This window comes from Hyla sarda, chromosome 1 (assembly GCF_029499605.1).
Source record: "Hyla sarda isolate aHylSar1 chromosome 1, aHylSar1.hap1, whole genome shotgun sequence".
Lineage (NCBI taxonomy): Eukaryota > Metazoa > Chordata > Amphibia > Anura > Hylidae > Hyla > Hyla sarda.
In genome coordinates this window covers 301,083,262-301,102,921 of record NC_079189.1, presented here as the reverse complement: position 1 = coordinate 301,102,921, position 19,660 = coordinate 301,083,262, and the positions used below count along the sequence as shown (strand labels likewise).

The window sequence follows — 19,660 nt, the reverse complement described above, 5'->3', positions numbered from 1 at the left end:
TCAATTTGTATTATTTGAAATGCATTTTCTGGATTTCCTTGTTGTTGTTGTTATTCTGTCTTTCACTGTAAAAATAATTCCACCTTTAAAATTATAGACTGCATTTTTTTATTTTTTTTGTTATAGGGCAAACGAACAAACTCAACAGGAGCACAAATGTCTTTTTCCTTCAGTGTAACTAACCTAAATATAGGCAACTCCCTACTTGTGGTCAACACTTGACATTTATTGCCTTAAAGGAAATATGTCATCAGTATCACCGGCACTAACTTGTCATACAGGCTTGTAGTGTGGATGATACTGATCAAAATTATACTTACGGATATCTCTCTGTTCTGCCATAATCCATCTCTTTAAGTATATGCAAATTAGTTGCTTGGGGCATGGGCAGAGCTAGTAACCCTGCTTCGGGCATGGTGACGTGGCTCATCCATATTCATAATCCCCCTCCCTGCCCACTCAGCCTGTACTGCACATGAGCCGCTTCCTGGGTACACCCGGAAGCGTCGTTTGGCTGAGTTCAGCTTCTGGCGAAGATGACGTCACAGTGCCTGGAGCAGGGTTCGTAGTTCCACCGATGTCCCAAGCAACAAATTAGTATGCAACGAAAAATATGGATTACGGCAGAAAGGAGCGACAGTTCGGGACGCCGTAAGTATCATTTTGATCACTATCACCCACACTACAAGACTGTGTAACAGGTTAGTGCAGGTGATACTGATGACAGTGTGGTGGCCCAGTACGTGAGGTGTTACCCCGTACCCTTGCTGCCCTGTCCGGCAGCCTCCCTTCAGTGTCCCCTGGGCCCCTTGTGCTTGTTTCCCCCCTGTATATATGTTTTGCTATGTATTATAATATATTATTTGTTGTTGCTTTAAGAAATGTAACGTGTGATTGTTACCCGGGAGGTACCAGTGACCAGGTGATCCCAGGGGGACCTATGGGCTCCCTGCTAGTCTCCCCCATATAAGCCCTGGGAGGAGCTAGCTCAATCTTTCTGAGCTCTGCTCGTTCTGCTAAGCTGAGGCCCAGTCAAGTCGAGTCCTAGTGTGTGTGTCCAGAGTCATTGGAGGCCTTAAGTCAAGTCTGAAGTCACAGTCAATTGTAAGTAAGCTACAGTCATAGCTTTGTCAATCGTCAGTCAAGTCAAGTCAGTCCCTGTTAGTAACTGTCAAGTCAGCATGGCCTGCATCAAATTTTCCAGTCCTACTACAAGTCCCAGTAAGCCCTTAAGGTCTCTAAATCACTGGGCACCTCCGTGGGCCCTAGCTGAACTACATAGACTTTACCATCTGTCTACCCTCAGTAAAGTTACCGCTATCCGTAACTTGGTGTTGGAGTCATTATTGCCCCTGTGTCTAGCCCAGGATCTAGCAGTATACCTTCGGGTGGTATCGAGTATAAACCACTCCCTGGCATCATGAATACAAGGGATTAATTCCATCTGCCCCTAGGGTAACAACATCTGCCCTCATCACACCCATTGCCACAACAGATTTCCTTTAATTGTCTTCACTATTGGCCCACGAGTGATCAGTGACTGCTGCATAGTTATCTCCTGTGTTATGTAATCCACCTCCTGTCCCATCCAAGACTCATAATCTTGTTTTGTCCTAGGGAAGAGATACAGGGGAATGTGAGGTTCTGATCAAAAAAATCCACAGTATTTTCTTTAGTGTTAGACTGCGTGCTTTATGAGTTTGCTGCTGAACCAGTAACACTGCATTCACATGATGCAGTTTTACCCTGTTTTTATCAGGTCTTTGCCACTATTATTTTCATAAATCAATGCACTAATTGCGCTATTTTACCACGATTATGCAGTAGCTAAATTAGGTTACTTTCTACAGGTGTGAAGCACAATGGCAGGTGCTATGAGCAGTACATTACTGCCAGTTCTTTTCTAAATGCATATTTACTCATTGATAGTACCAGTTTCTGTCTAGTGACTCATTAACGCCTTCTCTAATAGAAGCCAGCAATAGCACACAAAACTCACACCTTGTATCAGGGTGGGGGGGGGGGGGTAAATAACCTTCTACTTGCTATAAAGCAAACAGATACTGTAACATTTCACTTGTCAAATGACATGGAATGTAAACAGTATAGCATGTAGAATGGAATAATGAAGCCCTCAATTTATATAAAAGGGGGCCCGGGATATAAAGCCAGGGTTTAAAGAAAAAAACTTGTACTTTACTACTTATATAGTTCCAACACAGTACCTGAGATACACTTTGAAGTTTAGGAGAAATTGGTAAAAATAGTCCAGTCCAGAAGTAATTTTTAGGTTTAAAGGGAAACTGACAGGTGGATAAACTCCACTAACCTAACCTAAATGTACAGGTGGTTTGTGTGGGTGATCCTGAGTAAAATTATGTATTCATTACCCCAATCCGTTCAGCCATTCCCCAGATAGAGAACAATCTTGTAATATGCAAATTAACTCTTAACTGCATTGTATCCTGTTCATGCTGCCCCGTTCATCAAGCAGATGAAGGAGATGAATATTGATGAGTAGGGCGGTACAAATGGGACCCAAGGGGCGGTGACTCTAACCATCTATATATTCAGGTTAGTGAGATTGATCCACCATCAGTTTTCCTTTAAGAATTGGTTGTTCTGAGACTAGTAGTTCTACAGAGATTAAGACTTTTTTCTCACTTGTGGTGCGTGTCAGACTTAGAGGCTAAGTCTACCATGAGAGGTTTGCTATGGGGATTTGCTGCTAAACTGGGTGGTTCCCGAGACACGTGTCATCAGAGAGCACTTAGACAGAAAAGAACAACTCAACTTCAGAAGCTCATAAGTATTGAAAGAATTAAGATTTTTTAATAGAAGTAATTTACAAATCTGTTTAACTTTCTGGAGCCAAAAGTTTTTTCCTGGATAACCCCTTTAAGGTTTGGCTTGAGGCTGTTACTTACTAAATGTCCAATTTATCTTAGCAAGCTATCAGAGGCCTTCACAGGTGTGTACTGTGGTGATCTGTGCAAGGATTCCTTGCCTCACTAATGTTTCCTTGGGTTATCTGAGACACAGCTTTCCTAAGTGCATCCATAATCCTAAAATGTGAGTCTGTTGCCGCCTAGGCCAGGTCTGGAGGAATAGTTGCACATAGTCTTAATTTGCAATCAGGACCTTTAGAATATGCGTTTCTCCTGAATGCTATCTGTTGTACTGCCTCTGTAATGGGACACACTAAGCAGGCTAAGCTTTAATGCCCTTTGCTTGGAAAGTTGAAGATGTAGGGTATGTTCACACTGCGGAATCCCAGCAGAATTCCGTGAGCGGAATTCCACGAGTAAAATTACGCACAGTGAACGTTAACATCTGTGTGAATGGGTTTTCCGCGAGACCTGTTCACACTGCATAATTTAAGCGGCGCACAATTCCGCCGCTGAAAATGTTCCACGCAAAGAAAGAACATGTTTCCGCTAGCACTGCATAGCCGTCAATGGTGACGGCGCAGTGCCGCGCAGTCCTACCGCCGCCGCCGGCTGCCAGGCTGAATCTCCGCTCACTGAATTCTGCGAGCAGAGATTTAGCTACAACTACGCAGTGTGAACATACCCGTAGGCAGACTACCTTTGAAGGTAAGAGAGCTGCAGGACAGGTGTTCTCTCTTCTCTGGCCAGGGCTAGACTAAATTTAACATGTGCCTTTTTGGCTCATCCACCTATCCCTGGGATTGGATTGGAGCCATGACAGAATATAGCCTTAAAGTGGTACTCCGGTGGAAAACTTTTTTTTTTTTTTAAATCAACTGGTGCCAGAAAGTTAAACAGATTTGTAAATCACTTCTATTTAAAAATCCGTAATCCTTCCAGTACTTATCAGCTGCTGTATACTCCACAGGAAGTTCTTTTCTTTTTGCATTTATTTTCTGTCTGACCACAGTGCTCTCTGCTTACACCTCTGTCCATGTCAGGAACTGTCCTGAGTAGGTGCAAATCCCTATAGCAAACCTCTCCTGCTCTGCACAGTTCCTGATATGGACAGAGGTATTAGCAGAGAGCACTGTGGTCAAACAGAAAAGAAATTAAAAAAGAAAAGAACTTTCTCTGGAGCATACAGCAGCTGATATGTACTGGAAGGATTAAGATTTTTTAATAGAAGTAATTTATAAATCTCTTTAACTTTCTGGTACCAGACGATTTAAAAAATAATGTTTTTCACTGGAGTAACCTTTAACTAGCTGAAGAATTTGGAGATGTGACAAATTACCAAAACTATTACAGTAATAATAGACTTCTGGATAGTAAATGTTAAAGGGGTACTCCGGTGGAAAACATTTTTTTTTTTAAATCAACAGGTGCCAGAAAGTTAAACAGATTTGTAAATTACTTCTATTAAAAATCTTAATCCTTCCAGTATTTATTAACTGCTGAATACTACAGAAGAAATTATTTTCTTTTTGGAACAAAGAGCTCTCTGCTGACATCATGAGCACAGTGCTCTCTGCTTAAATCTCTGTCCATTTTAGGAACTGTCCAGAGTAGGAGAAAATCCCCATAGCAAACATATGCTGCTCTGGACAGTTCCTAAAATGGACAGAGATGTCAGCAGAGAGCACTGTGCTTGTGATGTCAGCAGAGAGCACTGTGTTCCAAAAAGAGAAGAATCTCCTCTGTAGTATTCAGCAGCTAATAAGTACTTGAAGGATTAAGATTTTAAAGAAGTAATTTACAAATCTGTTAAACTTTATGGCACCATTTGATTTAAAAAAAAAATTTTCCACCGGAGTACCCCTTTAATCCCTTACACTTTATTTGTCTCGGTGTATAAATGCAATATATTGAAACACAAAAAATTACATTTATAATGTAATAAACCTTAGAGAGACAAGACTATAGTCGGAGCAGTAACCTTAGTGACTACAACCACCCAGTGTTCAGAGTAGCAACAGGTGACTCCTATCCCCCTCCAAGTGTGCCATACCCATTACTCACCACTTTCTGTATTTCCTCCTGACAGACATGAAGTGTCTGTTTCAGTGATCCACCTCAGTTAGTGTTTGGCTGAGCAGAAAGATCGATATCGATATACCTGTCCCAAAGCCTTTAGATGCCGTGATCATAGTATCTAAAGGGATTGCGGCAGACATCAGCATGATCTCTGATTTCTGCCATTACCAGCGAGTCCCCAGTGCTTGCTTTATAGCCAGTAAACCCGCTGCATCGTACATGAACGTTGCTGTGCGCTAAGTATTAAGACACAGCAACGTACATGTATGTTGCCTGTGCTCTAGGGGTTAAGAAGAAACAAAGAACTTTCTGTTGTATACACATTTTATGTGTCATTTGGATTATTTTTCAAAATTTTCAGCACTGCTTTAGTGCTGATATCTATACACACGCACAGATATAGGGAAAGCTGTCAGTCACTGTGTGGGGGGAGGAAACTGGACTCTCAATGTCTCACCAAGGAGTCCTGTCAGGTTTTACTTTGTATTTCAAAATCCTACTCTAAACCATATAAACCTTTATATTGCCGAGCTCAGCTCTACTCCCTCTATAATCTCCTGTTCTCAGTTATAACAGCAAAACTACCTGACATGATCGCCTTAAATTTTGGTATGCCTTAAGTATTGATATCTTTTTTTTGGATTATACCATTTTACAGGTAAAAAGTGTTCCAGGTGGTCCTCCTGATGAAACTGCTACCATTATTTACTCAGAAAAATCACAAAGTCCTGTGAAGGCACTAAGTAATAACAGCATGTACAAACCAACCAGAGAAGAATATGAACAAAGAGTGAATAGTCCCCTTACCAGCAGGTGTGTATAAAACATGGAAGGCATGGATTGTGGTACTGTACATACCGTAGCTTTCAAAATGGTCTTTAAATGTAGCCAATCAGTTTCATATTGCACATGGACCTGATATGTCTGAAATGCGCCATCTTGTAGATGGCAATGCATTTCCCAGCGAAACCCACATAAAGAATAGATCATTTTATTATTTTTGCGGACATCGGAATCGGGATTTCCGCAGCAGATGTTTTTGTTGTGGAAATCCTGATTCCAATGTCCGCAGAAAGAAATTTCACCATGTGAAAAGTGCAGCAGAATCCAATTGAATGTTCCAGCAGAATTCTGCATTGACACTCCGCCGGGTGAACATACCTTAAGGCCATGTTCACACGTCCGAATTTTCCATGCGTATTCAATGGCATTCTACTGCGCTGTGCACACAGCAAAATTTCCGTGTCTGCAGAAAGAATAAACCTGTCCATTCTTTCAGTAGAATCCGCAAAAAAAAAGGCATTGCCGTCAATGAGATGGCACATTCCTGTGCGGTCCTAGAGCCGGCATGTTATGCCGGCGCCTGCAGTCTGTGGAATGTCCGCACAGAGACGTGTGGAAATTCTGAAAGTGTGAACATAGCCTAACAGTAAACACACTAAGCAAACCATGCCAGAATTCCACCACAAAAACAGAGCAAATATAACTTGCACATTGTGAGTAGTGTTGAGCGGCATAGGCCATATTCGAATTCGCGAATATTCGCGAATATATGGACGAATATTCGTCATATATTCGCGAATATTCGCATATTCGTTATATTCTCGTCTTTGTTTTCGCATATGCGAATATTCGCGTATGCGAAAATTAACATATGTGAATATTGGCATACTCAAAATTAACACGCGCGTAAATTCGCATATGCGAAAATTAGTATATGCTAATTTTCGCATATGCGAATTTTCGTATATGCGAAATTTCGCACGTCAGTCTCACACAGTAGTATTACAGCCTTCTTTACACCACACAAGCTGGAAGCAGAGAGGGATGATCACTGTGATGTGTACTGTGAAGAAAAAAAAAAAAAAAAAAAAAGAATATTCGTAATTACGAATATATAGCGCTATATTCGCGAAATTCGCGAATTCGCGAATATGCGATATTCGCAAATAATATTCGAATTGCGAATATTCGCGAGCAACACTAATTGTGAGCACCAAGTTTATTATGTTTAAGATTCTTTTACATCTACCTCAACAGTTTTGAAAAGGTATACATAGTCATAAATGCAGCATTTATTAGGCTAAGTTTCCACTTGGTTTTTTTTCTGTTAGTTTTTGGATATCTGCCACAGCAGTTTTTGAGCCAAAGTCAGAAGTGGATCCACAAGGGAGGAGAAGTGTAAGTCCTTCCTTTATATGTCCTATTTTTTTTGAATACATTTCTGACTTTGGCTCAAAAACTGCAGTGGCAGATCTCCAAAAACTGCCAGAAAAAAACAAGTGGAAACTTAGGGATCACACAATTTTATTGCAAATTTTTACTTGCCATATATTTTAGCCATACGAGTATATAAAGAAATATGCTTATATGTATTCCAACTATTCACAGACTTTAGAAACCTCTATCTTACCCAGACTGTCACTGTCTCAGTCGCTAAATGGAAGGTAAAAAGTTTCATGTATAAAGTCATAGGAGGAGATTTATCAAACCTGTGTAGATGAAGAGTGGTGCAATTTCCCATAGCAGCCAATGAAATTCCTTCTTTTATTTTTAAAAAGATCTCTGAAAAATGAAAGAAGCTATTTGATTGGTTGCTATGGGCAACTGCACCACTCTTCATCTACACAGGTTTTGGTCTCCTCCATGGTGCCCAACACACAACCATTTTTGTTCTATGAGCATTATACATTTTTCACCATTGTGTTCCAACAGCCATGATTGGCCAGACTTTTTTTTTATGGATTTCTCAGTGGCAAATATGTTTTCTTTTATGGTTTATTTTTTTCCTATGATTAATGGGAAAACATTTTTTTTATAGTTTTTTAAGTCTCACTAGGGATTGCTTGTGCAATATACTGCAATACTTTTGGCGGGATGTAATAGGAGTACTACGTTGGCAATCTTATGCTTTACTAGGTCTCTGGCTCTGATGTTAAAAACTGTGCACCCTATTGCAAGGAGACTGCTCCCACCCTCTAACTGCCTAAATTCCATAGTCTTTGTCCAAATTATTGCCAGCAGGTGTTAGATCTATAACAGAACCGGCACTTACTCCATACTCCCCTCCCTAACACCATGACTTATATGTAAGGGGGTTTGTAGGAAAATAAATAATTTCATTGTGTCAAATTTTCCACCATGGAGCCAATATACATATGTTATAAGCCTGAGAGGTTGCATGAAGATGGTAATTCATTTTTAACTGAGAGCATTAAAATAGTTATTTATTGAAGATGTGATATATAACTAATGACATAGGGTCAGACACCATGGACAGATGGCAGAGGATACCAAGAATAGTATGTGGGCTTCTTAATTTATTTTTGCTTAGCTAAATACACCCTTATGAAGCCATAGCATTTGTATCACTAAAACTAGCAGTGATGTCACTCAATGACTAAAACCCTTTGGGATATCACAATGACTGTCTTGACTAAAATATCTTAATGGCTGACTTGAAACAGTTGAGACGCCACAGCAGCTAACAAACTGAAATCCATTTGTTGTGTCACAGCAGCCTACCTAGTGGAAACCCACTTGTGATCTAGTACTGTAGTATATCTGGCTGGAAGTCACTTATGATGTCATGGGAGTTTACCTCACAAAAATACATCAGTGATGTCACTGCAATGACATGACTGAAACCCTATTGTGTTATCATGGAAGGTTACTCCGAAGGACATACCACCAAATACATTGGTACAGGAACTTTATATGGTTTCCTTGGTTCCAACTGTGACAGTGGGGTGCCAGCTACAGATTAACTGATCATTGGCGCTTTAAAAATACTCCATGACTGTACCAATTCACTGGTGATATTGAGACTTAACAAATACAGGGTGGGTAATTTTTTGTTAACATCAAGCCACTCCACTACTGTCATAAAGTGTCCCTGTCAATTATCAAAGTTTTTGACATGTCACAGATAAATGTCAAAAGTTTTCATTGGTTGGGTCTAAGTGATCAGACCCCACAGATCTTTAGAACGAGTGGGAATTTGGGCTTGGCTGTGCACTTTGCTCTTGGACCAGCAGTAATCTTCATTCAGTTGCATGAGATGTGCTCCATTACTGTAAGTCTATGGAGCACGTCTCCTGCAAGTAGGCAGAGATCACTTTGATTTGAAGAGTGAAGCACAAAGCCATGCGTTTCTCCTGGGGAGTTCTAGTTATCAATATGTGTCTAAACCCTGACCCTGACCCTGACCGATCCAAATTTTTACATGTCTCTGACATGTCAAAAGTTTTGTTTAACGACAGGAACACTTTAAGCATGGACTTAAATCTGTCTATTTAAATACAGAAAAACATCAGAGACTGTTGATTACCCAGCAAATAAATGACATTTACACACAAAGAGCATGTCATTCATCTACTTTCCTGATGGGAATAAAAAATGGTACATGGTAGTGCTGAAGTCGAAGTGCTGAAAAGTTTTCTATATTTAGTTATCATACCAATAAATTATTATGATTCTATGTAACAGCCCACCTGAATCAGTTAGAGAGACCCCGGAGCAGAGCAGGCGACGGCCTCCACTACGCAGGGGGCGACGATGGAGAAAAAACCCAGAGCTGGATGAATCTCAGTATGAAACAGATTACACTACGGCAGTTGAATCTGGAGATGAAGAAGATCTGGAGGATTGGGACAGGTATGTACATAAGGATTCCATGAAAGAAGCAAAGAAAACAAGGTACACCAAGATGTTCTCTCTGCAGCCTGTGATTTGGAAATTGCACATATGGATATAAAGGTGTATTCAGGAAGTTCACAAGTGCCACTGTGCAACATTTAACATAGTTCAAATTGTGAAGTTTTGATAACTAGGTAACAGCAAGCCTTGTGAGGTGTTAACGGTATGCACTGGTTAGCACCTAGCAAGTGGTCCAAGTAGGGAGAACCCACAACAGGTGCCAAGGCATGATGTATGTGAGTAGTTACGACCAGAACCACATAACAGCATGAATTGCTGAATATGTTCATACTGGCTATGATAGAAAGGTGCCAGAATATACAGGGCATTACGGCCTATTGTATATAAAACTCGCCTGTTTAGATTACCCATGCAAAATCCTGCCCACTGCCAAAATTGCCTGTAATGGACATAAGAGAAAACGTGGCCTGATGTGATAAATATTGCACTCTTTTACATCAAGTGATCAGCCAGGTCTGTGTGTGCATTGTTTTTTTAGGGAAGAGATGGTACCACAATGCAGTATGGGAAAAGGATAAGCTGGCGGGGGCAGTGTGATGTTCTGGGCAATGTTCTTCTGGGAAATCATATGAATTTTTTGTGTTACTTTGAAACACATTGCATCCTGCCCACTGCTAGAATTGTTACGGGAAATGATAAAGAGCTTACACTGTTGACTAGGCCTCACAATGTCCTACATCTCAATCTGACTGAGATAAAAAAAAAACAAGGGTAGATATCAGCTGTAAGAAGGGCGTTGGGCTCTAACAGATTTGTGTAGGTTGCAGAGCCTCTAGATTTTACACTGTACTGATATTGATAAGTTAATGTCTAAGAAGTCAATGAATGAGTATTAGAAACTGAATGTAATTTATTTTCATTCTTAAGCTTGTACCCACCAATCACTTCAGACTCCCAACGCCAGGATTATAAGCGAGAGTTTGATTCTGACCTGAAACGATACAAGAAAATGTGTGCAGAAATGGATGATATCAACACCCAGCTCCAGCAACTGAACAAGCAACTGGATGGACTGACCGATGGCACCACCCAGTACCAGGTACTGGACAGTATCTATATTTAACCCTAACCCCCTCTTCTCAGCAACAGCCAAAAAAACTTATCTCTTGCCTCATTTTATGATTGCAGGGAGTGGCAGAAGAATACAACAGACTGAAGGATATTAAAGGAGTAAGTGTACCTACATCTGTACATGTCACCGTACTGTCCTGGTGTATCTTACTTTATATTTCACTTTTCTTTCAGCAGTTTCATTCCTGATATGTGTGTTCAGTGATCTATTACTGACTTCTATGCAAGGCTTGAAATAGATATACAGGGTGGGCCATTTCTATGGATATACCTTAATAAAATGGGAATGGTTGGTGATATTAACTTCCTGTTTGTGGCACATTAGTATATGTGAGGGGTGAAACTTTTCAAGATGGGTGGTGACCATGGCGGTCATTTTGAAGTCGGCCATTTTAAATCTAACTTTTGTTTTTTCAATAGGAAGAGGGTCATGTGACACATCAAACTTATTGGGAATTTCACAAGAAAAACAATGATGTGCTTGGTTTTAATGTAACTTTATTCTTTCATGAGTTATTTACAAGTTTCTAGGAATGCTCGCACCTCGATACCCATAATGTGGTGGTTCACCATATTGCTGGAAAAACTCAGGGAACGTGCGAGGTCCAAGCATTCCTAGATGAACAGTTTCCTGGAAAGTGGATTGGTTGTTGTGGGCCAATTGAGTGGCCCCCAAGGTCTCCCGATCTGACCCCCTTAGACTTTTATCTTTGGGGTCATCTGAAGGCAATTGTCTATGCTGTGAAGATACGAGATGTGCAGCAACTGAAACTACGGATACTGGAAGCCTGTGCTAGCATTTCTTGCTATCAGTGTGGGAAGAGTGGGAGAAGAGGGTTGCATTGACAATCCAACACAATGGGCAGCACATTGAACACATATTATAAGTGGTCAGAAACTTGTAAATAACTAATGAAGGAATAAAGTTACGTTAAAACCAAGCAAATCATTGTTTTTCTTGTGAAATTCCCAATAAGTTTGATGTGTCACATGACCCTCTTCCTATTGAAAAAACTAAAGTTGGATTCAAAATGGCCTACTTCAAAATGGCTGCCATGGTCACCACCCATCTTGAAAAGTTTCCCCCTCACATGTACTAATGTGCCACAAACAGGAAGTTAATATCACCAACCATTCCCATTTTATTAAGGTGTATCCATATAAATGGCCCACCATGTACTCTTCCATTCCTTACTTGTGTGTTCTGTGATCTGTTACAGATTTCATGCCAGGATTAAAATGAAGATACTCTATTCTCCTTGGTATAGCTTAATTTTGAACATCAATGATAGACTTTGAGAGGATCTATCACCTCCTGTGAATCCTAATACATGAACAGAAGACTAAAATATAAAAGCTTTCTCGAATATATGTTATTAGGAATATTAACACATTTTCTCTCTAATTTTGTAATAAAGCTCTGGCCCTTTAAGAAAGGGATTTCACGCAGCAAAGGGTTGCTACCTTGACAGCTCTGTGAGACATTCTGGTTCTAAGCTGGAAGAGTCTGTTATGGGGTGACCCCCGCAGGAGTAGCCCAAACTAAATACCCCCCTATATTAAAATTTAAATTTTATTAGATCCTTTAAAATCAAAAACTATAAGTGTACAATACTTCTTTAGGTGACTGTGTTGGATTAAAGACATAGCCACTCAGCAGTATGGTATTGAATCACCATTGGTCCTTTGTGGGAATTTTTTGGGTGCTAGCCAGCACCTAATGTCAGGGCTATCATTATGCCTAAACTGATCACTGCATTCCTTAATCTTATGTTGCTGTATTGACTGCTAATTAAAAGTCCCACTTAACCTCCCGGGCCTCCCGGGCTTTATCAAGGACAAGAGGTATATGATGTCTGTCAGGATCCGGACTGGTATGCAGGAAGGACACAGGAGTGGATCCCCTGTGTCAGTGAGGCGATGGCGTGGGCCGTACCAGGTGAACGGAATCTAAGAGGTTACTGGTATTCACCAGAGCCCGCCGCAAAGCGGGATGGACTTGCTGCGGCAGGTAACCCCCTGGTCGTTCCACCCAATAGCGACTCAACCTCACTGACAGCTGAGACAGGTGCGGTACACAAGGACAAGGCAAGGCGCGGTCAGACGTAGCAGAAGGTCAAGGCAGGCGGCAAGGTTCGTAGTCAGGGGCAACGGCAAAGGGTCTGAATACATAGTCAAAGGGACACAAGAAACGCTTTCTCTGGCACTAGGCAACAAGATCCGGCGAGGACAGGAAGGGGAAGTGGGATAATATAGTGTAGGAAGTGATAGCACTGATTGGGCCAGGCACCAATTAGTGGTGCACTGGCCCTTTAAATTTCAGAGAGCCGGCGTGCGCGTGCTGGGATAGGACAGCAGGAGGACGGGGCAGGTGAGAGGATTGGGATGCGACCTGCGGGCGGGCGCATCCCACCACGCGGATCGCATCCCCGCCGTTGATAGCAGAGCAGCGCTCCCGGTCAGCGGGTCTTACCGGGGTGTTGCACGCAGAAGAACGCCGCGAGCGCTCCGGGGAGGGGAAGGGACCCGGAGCGCTCGGCATAACAATGTCATTGATGTCCAGAGGTGATAAAGCCTCTCTAAATCCATAATTTATGTTCAAAATAAAGATATATCAAGGAGAATAGTGTATCTTCATTTTAATCCTGGCATGAAAGCTATAACAGATCACAGAACACACATATGCGGAATGGTAGAGTATATCTATTTTAATCCTTGCATAGAATTCAGTAATAGATCACTGAACACACATATCAGGAAAAGAAGTGCTGAAGAACAGTGTCACCTAAAAAAAGCATTGTGCATTTATAGTTTTTGATTTTAAAGGATCTGATGAAATTAAAGTTTTAATATAGGGGGGTATTTAGTTTGGGTTCCTCATGCTGGGGTCGGTTTATTTTTGTATGCTACTTCCCTGGTATCTCCTGGGAATTTGTTTTGTCATGTGAGGAGACATCTGTGCTGCTTTCATTCTTTATGCTGGATGTTATTATATTAGCAGCAACATAAGATGTGTGTCCTGTGTGTTATGGAGCAAATGGAGAAGCAGAAAGAGGCTAAAAGTAGCAGTAACAGAATTAAACTTTTTAACAATTTACAAGCAGATGAGTCCTCATCTTGCAGATTGAAGTTCACACCTAATTTTAAGGAATTTTTTTTAGCTTTGTTTGAGATTCATTATAGTCAGTATTGTTACTAAAACCTGAAGTGGAACTGACCAAGAAAAACTATAATGGAAAGATTTGTACTTTTTGGCTGTGTGTTTAACCCACTCCTGGTTTTGAAAAAAAAAATGCTGACCAAAGTGAGGGTCAAAAAAGCAGCTATACCCTTCCCTAGCAGATTAATCCTGTCTAAGCAGCTATGTTCTCTTGTAGCAGGTTAACCCTTTGCAAGCAACTATGTTCTCTTGTAGAATATTGCAGAGAGTCCCTCTCTAGTTTGGCTGTGTAATACACAAGTTAATTATATTACATGGCCCATGAATACAATTTTGTATCAAGCTTTAGGCTCTGCCACGGGATAGCCACAGAAATACCTCAAGTTGCAGCTTTCTATGAGATTATCACACAACAATGGGGAGAAAAAAAGTCACACACAAATCTCATGAAAGTTTAGAAATAGTTACTGTTATAGTTGTGTTGCTCAACCAAAATTATTGCTGTTATGCGACAACAGTCTGTGTGCAGCCCCAGCTGTAGGAGGCACAGAAAAAATAGAAATTGTGGTGATCTTTAGTAAACAGTAGTGATGAGCGGCATATGCCATATTCGAATTTGCGATATTTCGCGAATATATGGATGAATATTCGTCCTATATTTGTGTAATTCACATATTCGATATATTTGCAGTTATTTTCGCTTTGCGTGAATTCGCATGTACATATGCGAATGCGGATAACTATTTACCTATCTATCTATATTATCTATCTATCCACCAATCTAATTATAGTGACAATATTCACGAATATGAAGATATTCGCATATTCATATATTCTCATTTTCTCATATTTGCGAATATTCGCTCTCAAGTCTAATACAGTAAATAGTATAGGAGCCTTCTTTAGACCCCAAGCTGGAAGGAAGGAGGGATGAGATCACTGTGATGTGTCCTGTGGGGGAAAAAAATGACAAATATTCGTTATTGCGAATATATAGCGCTATATTCGCCATATTTGCAAATATGCGAAATTCTCGATAAATAATCAAATTGTGAATATTCACGCTCAACACTAGTAAACAGATGCAGACAAAAAAATGGATAGAAATACATATATACAGTCAGAGCTGAGATGTAAAAAAAAAATTAAAAAAAAATAAAAACATACAGATGGGCATTTGGTAATTGCAAATTAACTTTTTTCCCCTCCATTCTCTCTTTTATTTTTGCTGTAATGGAAACCTCTTGCTGTATTGTTATATAAACTCTATTGGAATATTTACTCTAAACTGATATGATATGTATACATGATTTCCTAGGGTCAGGAAGGTAATGCCATGTTCCCTTGTATGTAACAGGCATAGAACAGTATGTATTCAGGCCTTTAAATTGCTCACCCTTTATGCTTACCCCTTGGTGATGTCCACCACACATTTAAAGGGGTACTCCGCCCCTGGCATCTTATCCCCTATCCAAAGGATAGGGGATAAGATGTTAGATCGCCGCGGTCCCGCTGCTGGGGACCCCGGGGATCGCCACTGCGGCACCCCGCCATCATTACTGCGCGGATAGCGTGTTCGCTCTGTGCGTAATGACGGGCGATACAGGGGCCGGAGCAGCGTGATGTCATGGCTCCGCCCCTCATGACGACACGGCCCGTCCCCTTAATGCAAGTCTATGGCAGGGGGTGTGATGACCGCCACGACCCCTCCCATAGACTTGTATTGACGGGGGCGTGCCGTGACATCACGAGGTGCGGAGCCGTGACGTAACGATGCTCCGGCCCCCGTATTGCCCGTCATTACGTGCAGAGCGATCTCGCTCTGCGCAGTAATGATAGCTGGGTGCTGCAGCTGCGATCCCCGGGGTCCCCAGCAGCAGGACCCCGGCGATCTGACATCTTATCCCCTATCCTTTGGATTGGGGATAAGATGTCTAGGGGCGGAGTACCCCTTTAAGCTACTGGTGCTGTGTAGTTGCTGCAAGGAGCTGGTTTTTGTTCACTCCGCCTACCAAAAGGCAAAATAAATCACAATGTCCTACCCCAAAATGGGATCAATGAAAACTACAACTACAGAAAAATAAGTCTTTACACTGCTACATAGTGGAAAAATAAAAAATTACTAGTTAAACATAAAAACAATATATATTTGATATCAGTGTAATTGTTCTGTTATTCAATACGTGTGCTCCAAAATTGTGTGTTTAAAATAGTCCTTGTCCAACAAAAAGCCCTCACTGCCTATGTCAATCTGGTACCTAAGACAATGGTCCATCTTTGGATTGGTGCATTTATCAGTACTATATGGTTCTCTATATTTCATCATTGGGGCCATGGCATCTGTTATTCTGTGTGTCATATTTGAGGCTAGTTTCCCCTACCTAATATACTCCGGTATCATGTGGGAGTGACGTTATATCTTGTTAGGGCATGGATCTATTCCTTACCTTACTAATATGTTCTGATGATTATATTGCCTTGCAATATTACCTTGCGGCGACACCCCTAATATTTTTCGTTTTTGTGCATTTGCTTCCAACGTGTTCTATAGGCTGGTATTTTATTTCCTTTTGCTTTTTTTCAGACTCCTGATTACCAAACAAAGAAGACTGAAACTAAACAACTTAGGAACAAACTGTTCCATATCAAAAGGATGGTGCGTGATTATGACAAAGGAAGAGGTTGATAAAAAGAACAAAGATGCAATATCAAAAACATCCACTAGAGGGCAACCCACACTGACAGTTAGTATAATAAACGTAGAAGACAACTGAATTTAAATGAAATGCCTATGTGGAATGTTACTGCAGCTTTAAGGGTTTTGGCTTTTAAGGAAATTTTTACAAAAAAAATGTGGACCAACAGGAGACTGTGCAGATTTCATCCCATTTAACAGTTCAAAGGACAATCGTCCTCCATCTCAAAAAAGTACTTTAACATGCATTTTGCAATACCATATGTTAAGGCTAAAAATTGGCTCCTCATAACCTGAAATCTTATGGTCCATTTCTGAAACTCCTTTTCTTGCTACAGGAGTGCCCTGGCTTATGAATGTTTTACACTTTTATTACTTTTTCATTTATTATGTACATGTAAATACATTTAAAAAAAAAACTAAAACTTTTTATGCAAAATTTGATGCACTTATATATTTACAAGCTGTATCCTTTCTGTACCTCTCCGAGGTTCTAAAATGTTAGGAAGTATGGGATAAAAACATTTTTTATTGTGTTACTTACTCCATATTGGATCCCATCACCTTTATTAAATAGATCAATTGATAAGTATAGTTTTAGTTCTTGCAATGGCTTTTTTATGTAACTATGCAAATTATTAGTATGCAAATTATTAGGAAGACATTACTTATCAGGCTCATTGGACTTTCTGAAGGCTCACTGTTTTGTAAATGACATCACACAGACTCCCACCGATCTTCTGACATGTCAGTAACATGATTTATTTTATGAAAGGCTCCTATTCCTCAAAGGGGTCTTCCATCCATATAAAGTGTTTTATAATGAACTCCAGAAGCTTACAAAATAAAAAAGAAAGCATATTCACCTGTCCCGATTCCACTACTATTCCAACAGCGCTGGGTTTCTACTGCTCACTGCTTCCTCTGTTATGTCCTTCTTATAGTAAATGCCTGCCCCGCCAGTCACTAGCCACAGCTATGACCTGTCTTAGCCTATGATTGAGTGGGCATTTCCTGCAGGAACAACATATCGGAGGAAGCAGGGAGCAGTGGGGGGCCCAGCGCCATCAGAATTGCAGCTGCAGGGAATAAGGGCAGCTAAGTATGCTTTTTTTAAGTCCTTTATTAAATATTTTGTATGGCCATAATAACCCAGTCCATTTCAAGTTTGATACAGAAAAATATAAGAATATTTGGGGGGAAAAAATTATTCCGTCAACTGTAAATAAATAAATAATCAATAAACTTGCACTTACTGAAAATATATCGAACATATCGCCGAACACTTAGTAGAATCTATAAATGTTATCCAGGTACATATCTACATTGTCTATTGTGACTATCGTGCCCCAGTGATCTCCTTTTTATTTATTTTTGTTTCTAATTTGAGGCTTTTTTTTTAGTTATTCATTAATAGGCAGGGTCTAATATCTTGCTAACCCTCAATATTTTAGTTTGTTCACAATAACCTGCATACAGTTTTTGTTCTTCTGTACTAATAACACATGGTCCTTTGTATCTATACTTTTTAGATTTCTTTGAATAAATTGTGTAATTTGCTCTATTCGATTCCATTTTCTGCTATTTTGTATTATGTCTATGCAACCTACAGATAGATATCACACTATTGTTCCATTTTGTAGTTTTACTCCGTTTCCTATATGGGGAAAGACACGGGACTTGGAGGTGGGGGAGGGTGTTTTGTGTGGGTGGGGGGTTGGGGTTTATGGTATTGTCTGTTGTTTGTTTGTATACTGCAAAATGTTTAATAAAAATTTCAGATTAAAAAAAAAATTTGTGTAATTTGCACAAATTGTATGTTTGCCTATTGTATGTGTGTTTATATAAAACAAAGAGGGAACTGGTTGAATGTAGGACCTAGAATTTAAAAAACAACTTTAGATATATTGAGATATGTGGGCAAACTAATGCAGCAATATTACACTCATTGACAAAAAGAACAAACATACAGTAACACACCAAGAAGGAGTTCATTTTTATATATTTGAATGTAATGATAATATATGTAAGTGATTGCAATATTATAGCAAAATAGATACGTTTATTTGGAAACGCTGTATAGGATAATAAATGTAGCCTTAATACAAGATAAGATACGTTTGGGCATTGTGGCATACAGGTTCCGTATGGCATACGGCGGCAAATTTGCCTTCAAATGTAGTAGCTGTGCCTCTAGATAAATGCTCAAACAGAAAAAAAATCCGGTGACTGGGCAGACCATGGAAATGTTGCAAACTGGCAAAGACATTCATGGGAGATCCAAGCTGGGTGTGGGCAAGCATCATGCTGCCGAAAAATGCCAGTATGAAGCACATGGCCACAGGATGTCACGCAAAGAGCTGTTAGTGTCCCTCGTATCACTGTTAGTGGTGACTGAATGACATATGCGATGGCTTACCAGATCATCACACCAGCAGTTGGGGCAGTGTGTTGCTCCACAGTGAAGGGAGGACTGAAGCACTCACACAGAGTCCTCCCTACCTGAACCCGACCACCCCAAGCAGAACCAGGATTTGTTGCTAAAGATAATACAGTTCCAGTCTGTAGCAGTCCAGATTTCCCATTTAGGACACCACAGCAAATGGTGTCAAGGACACATAATGAGCGATGTGACACAAAATTTCCTTCTGCTATGCACCTGCAAATATTCTGGGCAGAAACAGGGTATGCAATAAAGGTTTCACCTGTATTTGGATGGTGGACAAAGAAACAATTGGAGCTGTTTGTGCTGATCGGCTGTACAGCTCCCGACACATTATATAGACTCTTCACAGCTCAAGGAAAATGTACATTCATGAAAATCCTAATGAGAACTGTGTGGGTATACTGGGTGCCCATTTTTCTGTAGCCTGGAGAGTAATCCACTGTGGGTAACCCACAAAACCTCAAGTATAAAAGGTACTGTCCCTTCTCTAGGTGTAAATGATTAATCCTTTCACTGCCTTAGACAACCAAGGGTTTGGATATCTGGCCTAGACCACTTTCTGGCTTACACCACTGGATACTCAAATTAATAGCAAGCAAATA

General features: G+C 40.4%; 1 protein-coding gene across 5 annotated transcripts in view; it reads left to right on the top strand.

Moving 5' to 3' along the window:
- LOC130305905 (occludin-like) overlaps positions 1–18,291 on the top strand; it is a 63,573-nt gene extending 45,282 nt beyond the window's left edge. For all 5 annotated transcript variants that reach the window (XM_056552048.1, XM_056552051.1, XM_056552049.1 and 2 more), the window contains 5 exons: positions 5,626–5,780; positions 9,456–9,623; positions 10,554–10,725; positions 10,815–10,856; positions 16,502–18,291. In XM_056552048.1, coding sequence (XP_056408023.1) covers positions 5,626–5,780; positions 9,456–9,623; positions 10,554–10,725; positions 10,815–10,856; positions 16,502–16,603 — 639 coding nt within the window. In that variant the 3' untranslated portion in view covers positions 16,604–18,291. The remainder of the gene's footprint in view (positions 1–5,625; positions 5,781–9,455; positions 9,624–10,553; positions 10,726–10,814; positions 10,857–16,501) is intronic.
- Positions 18,292–19,660: the final 1,369 nt, after the last annotated feature.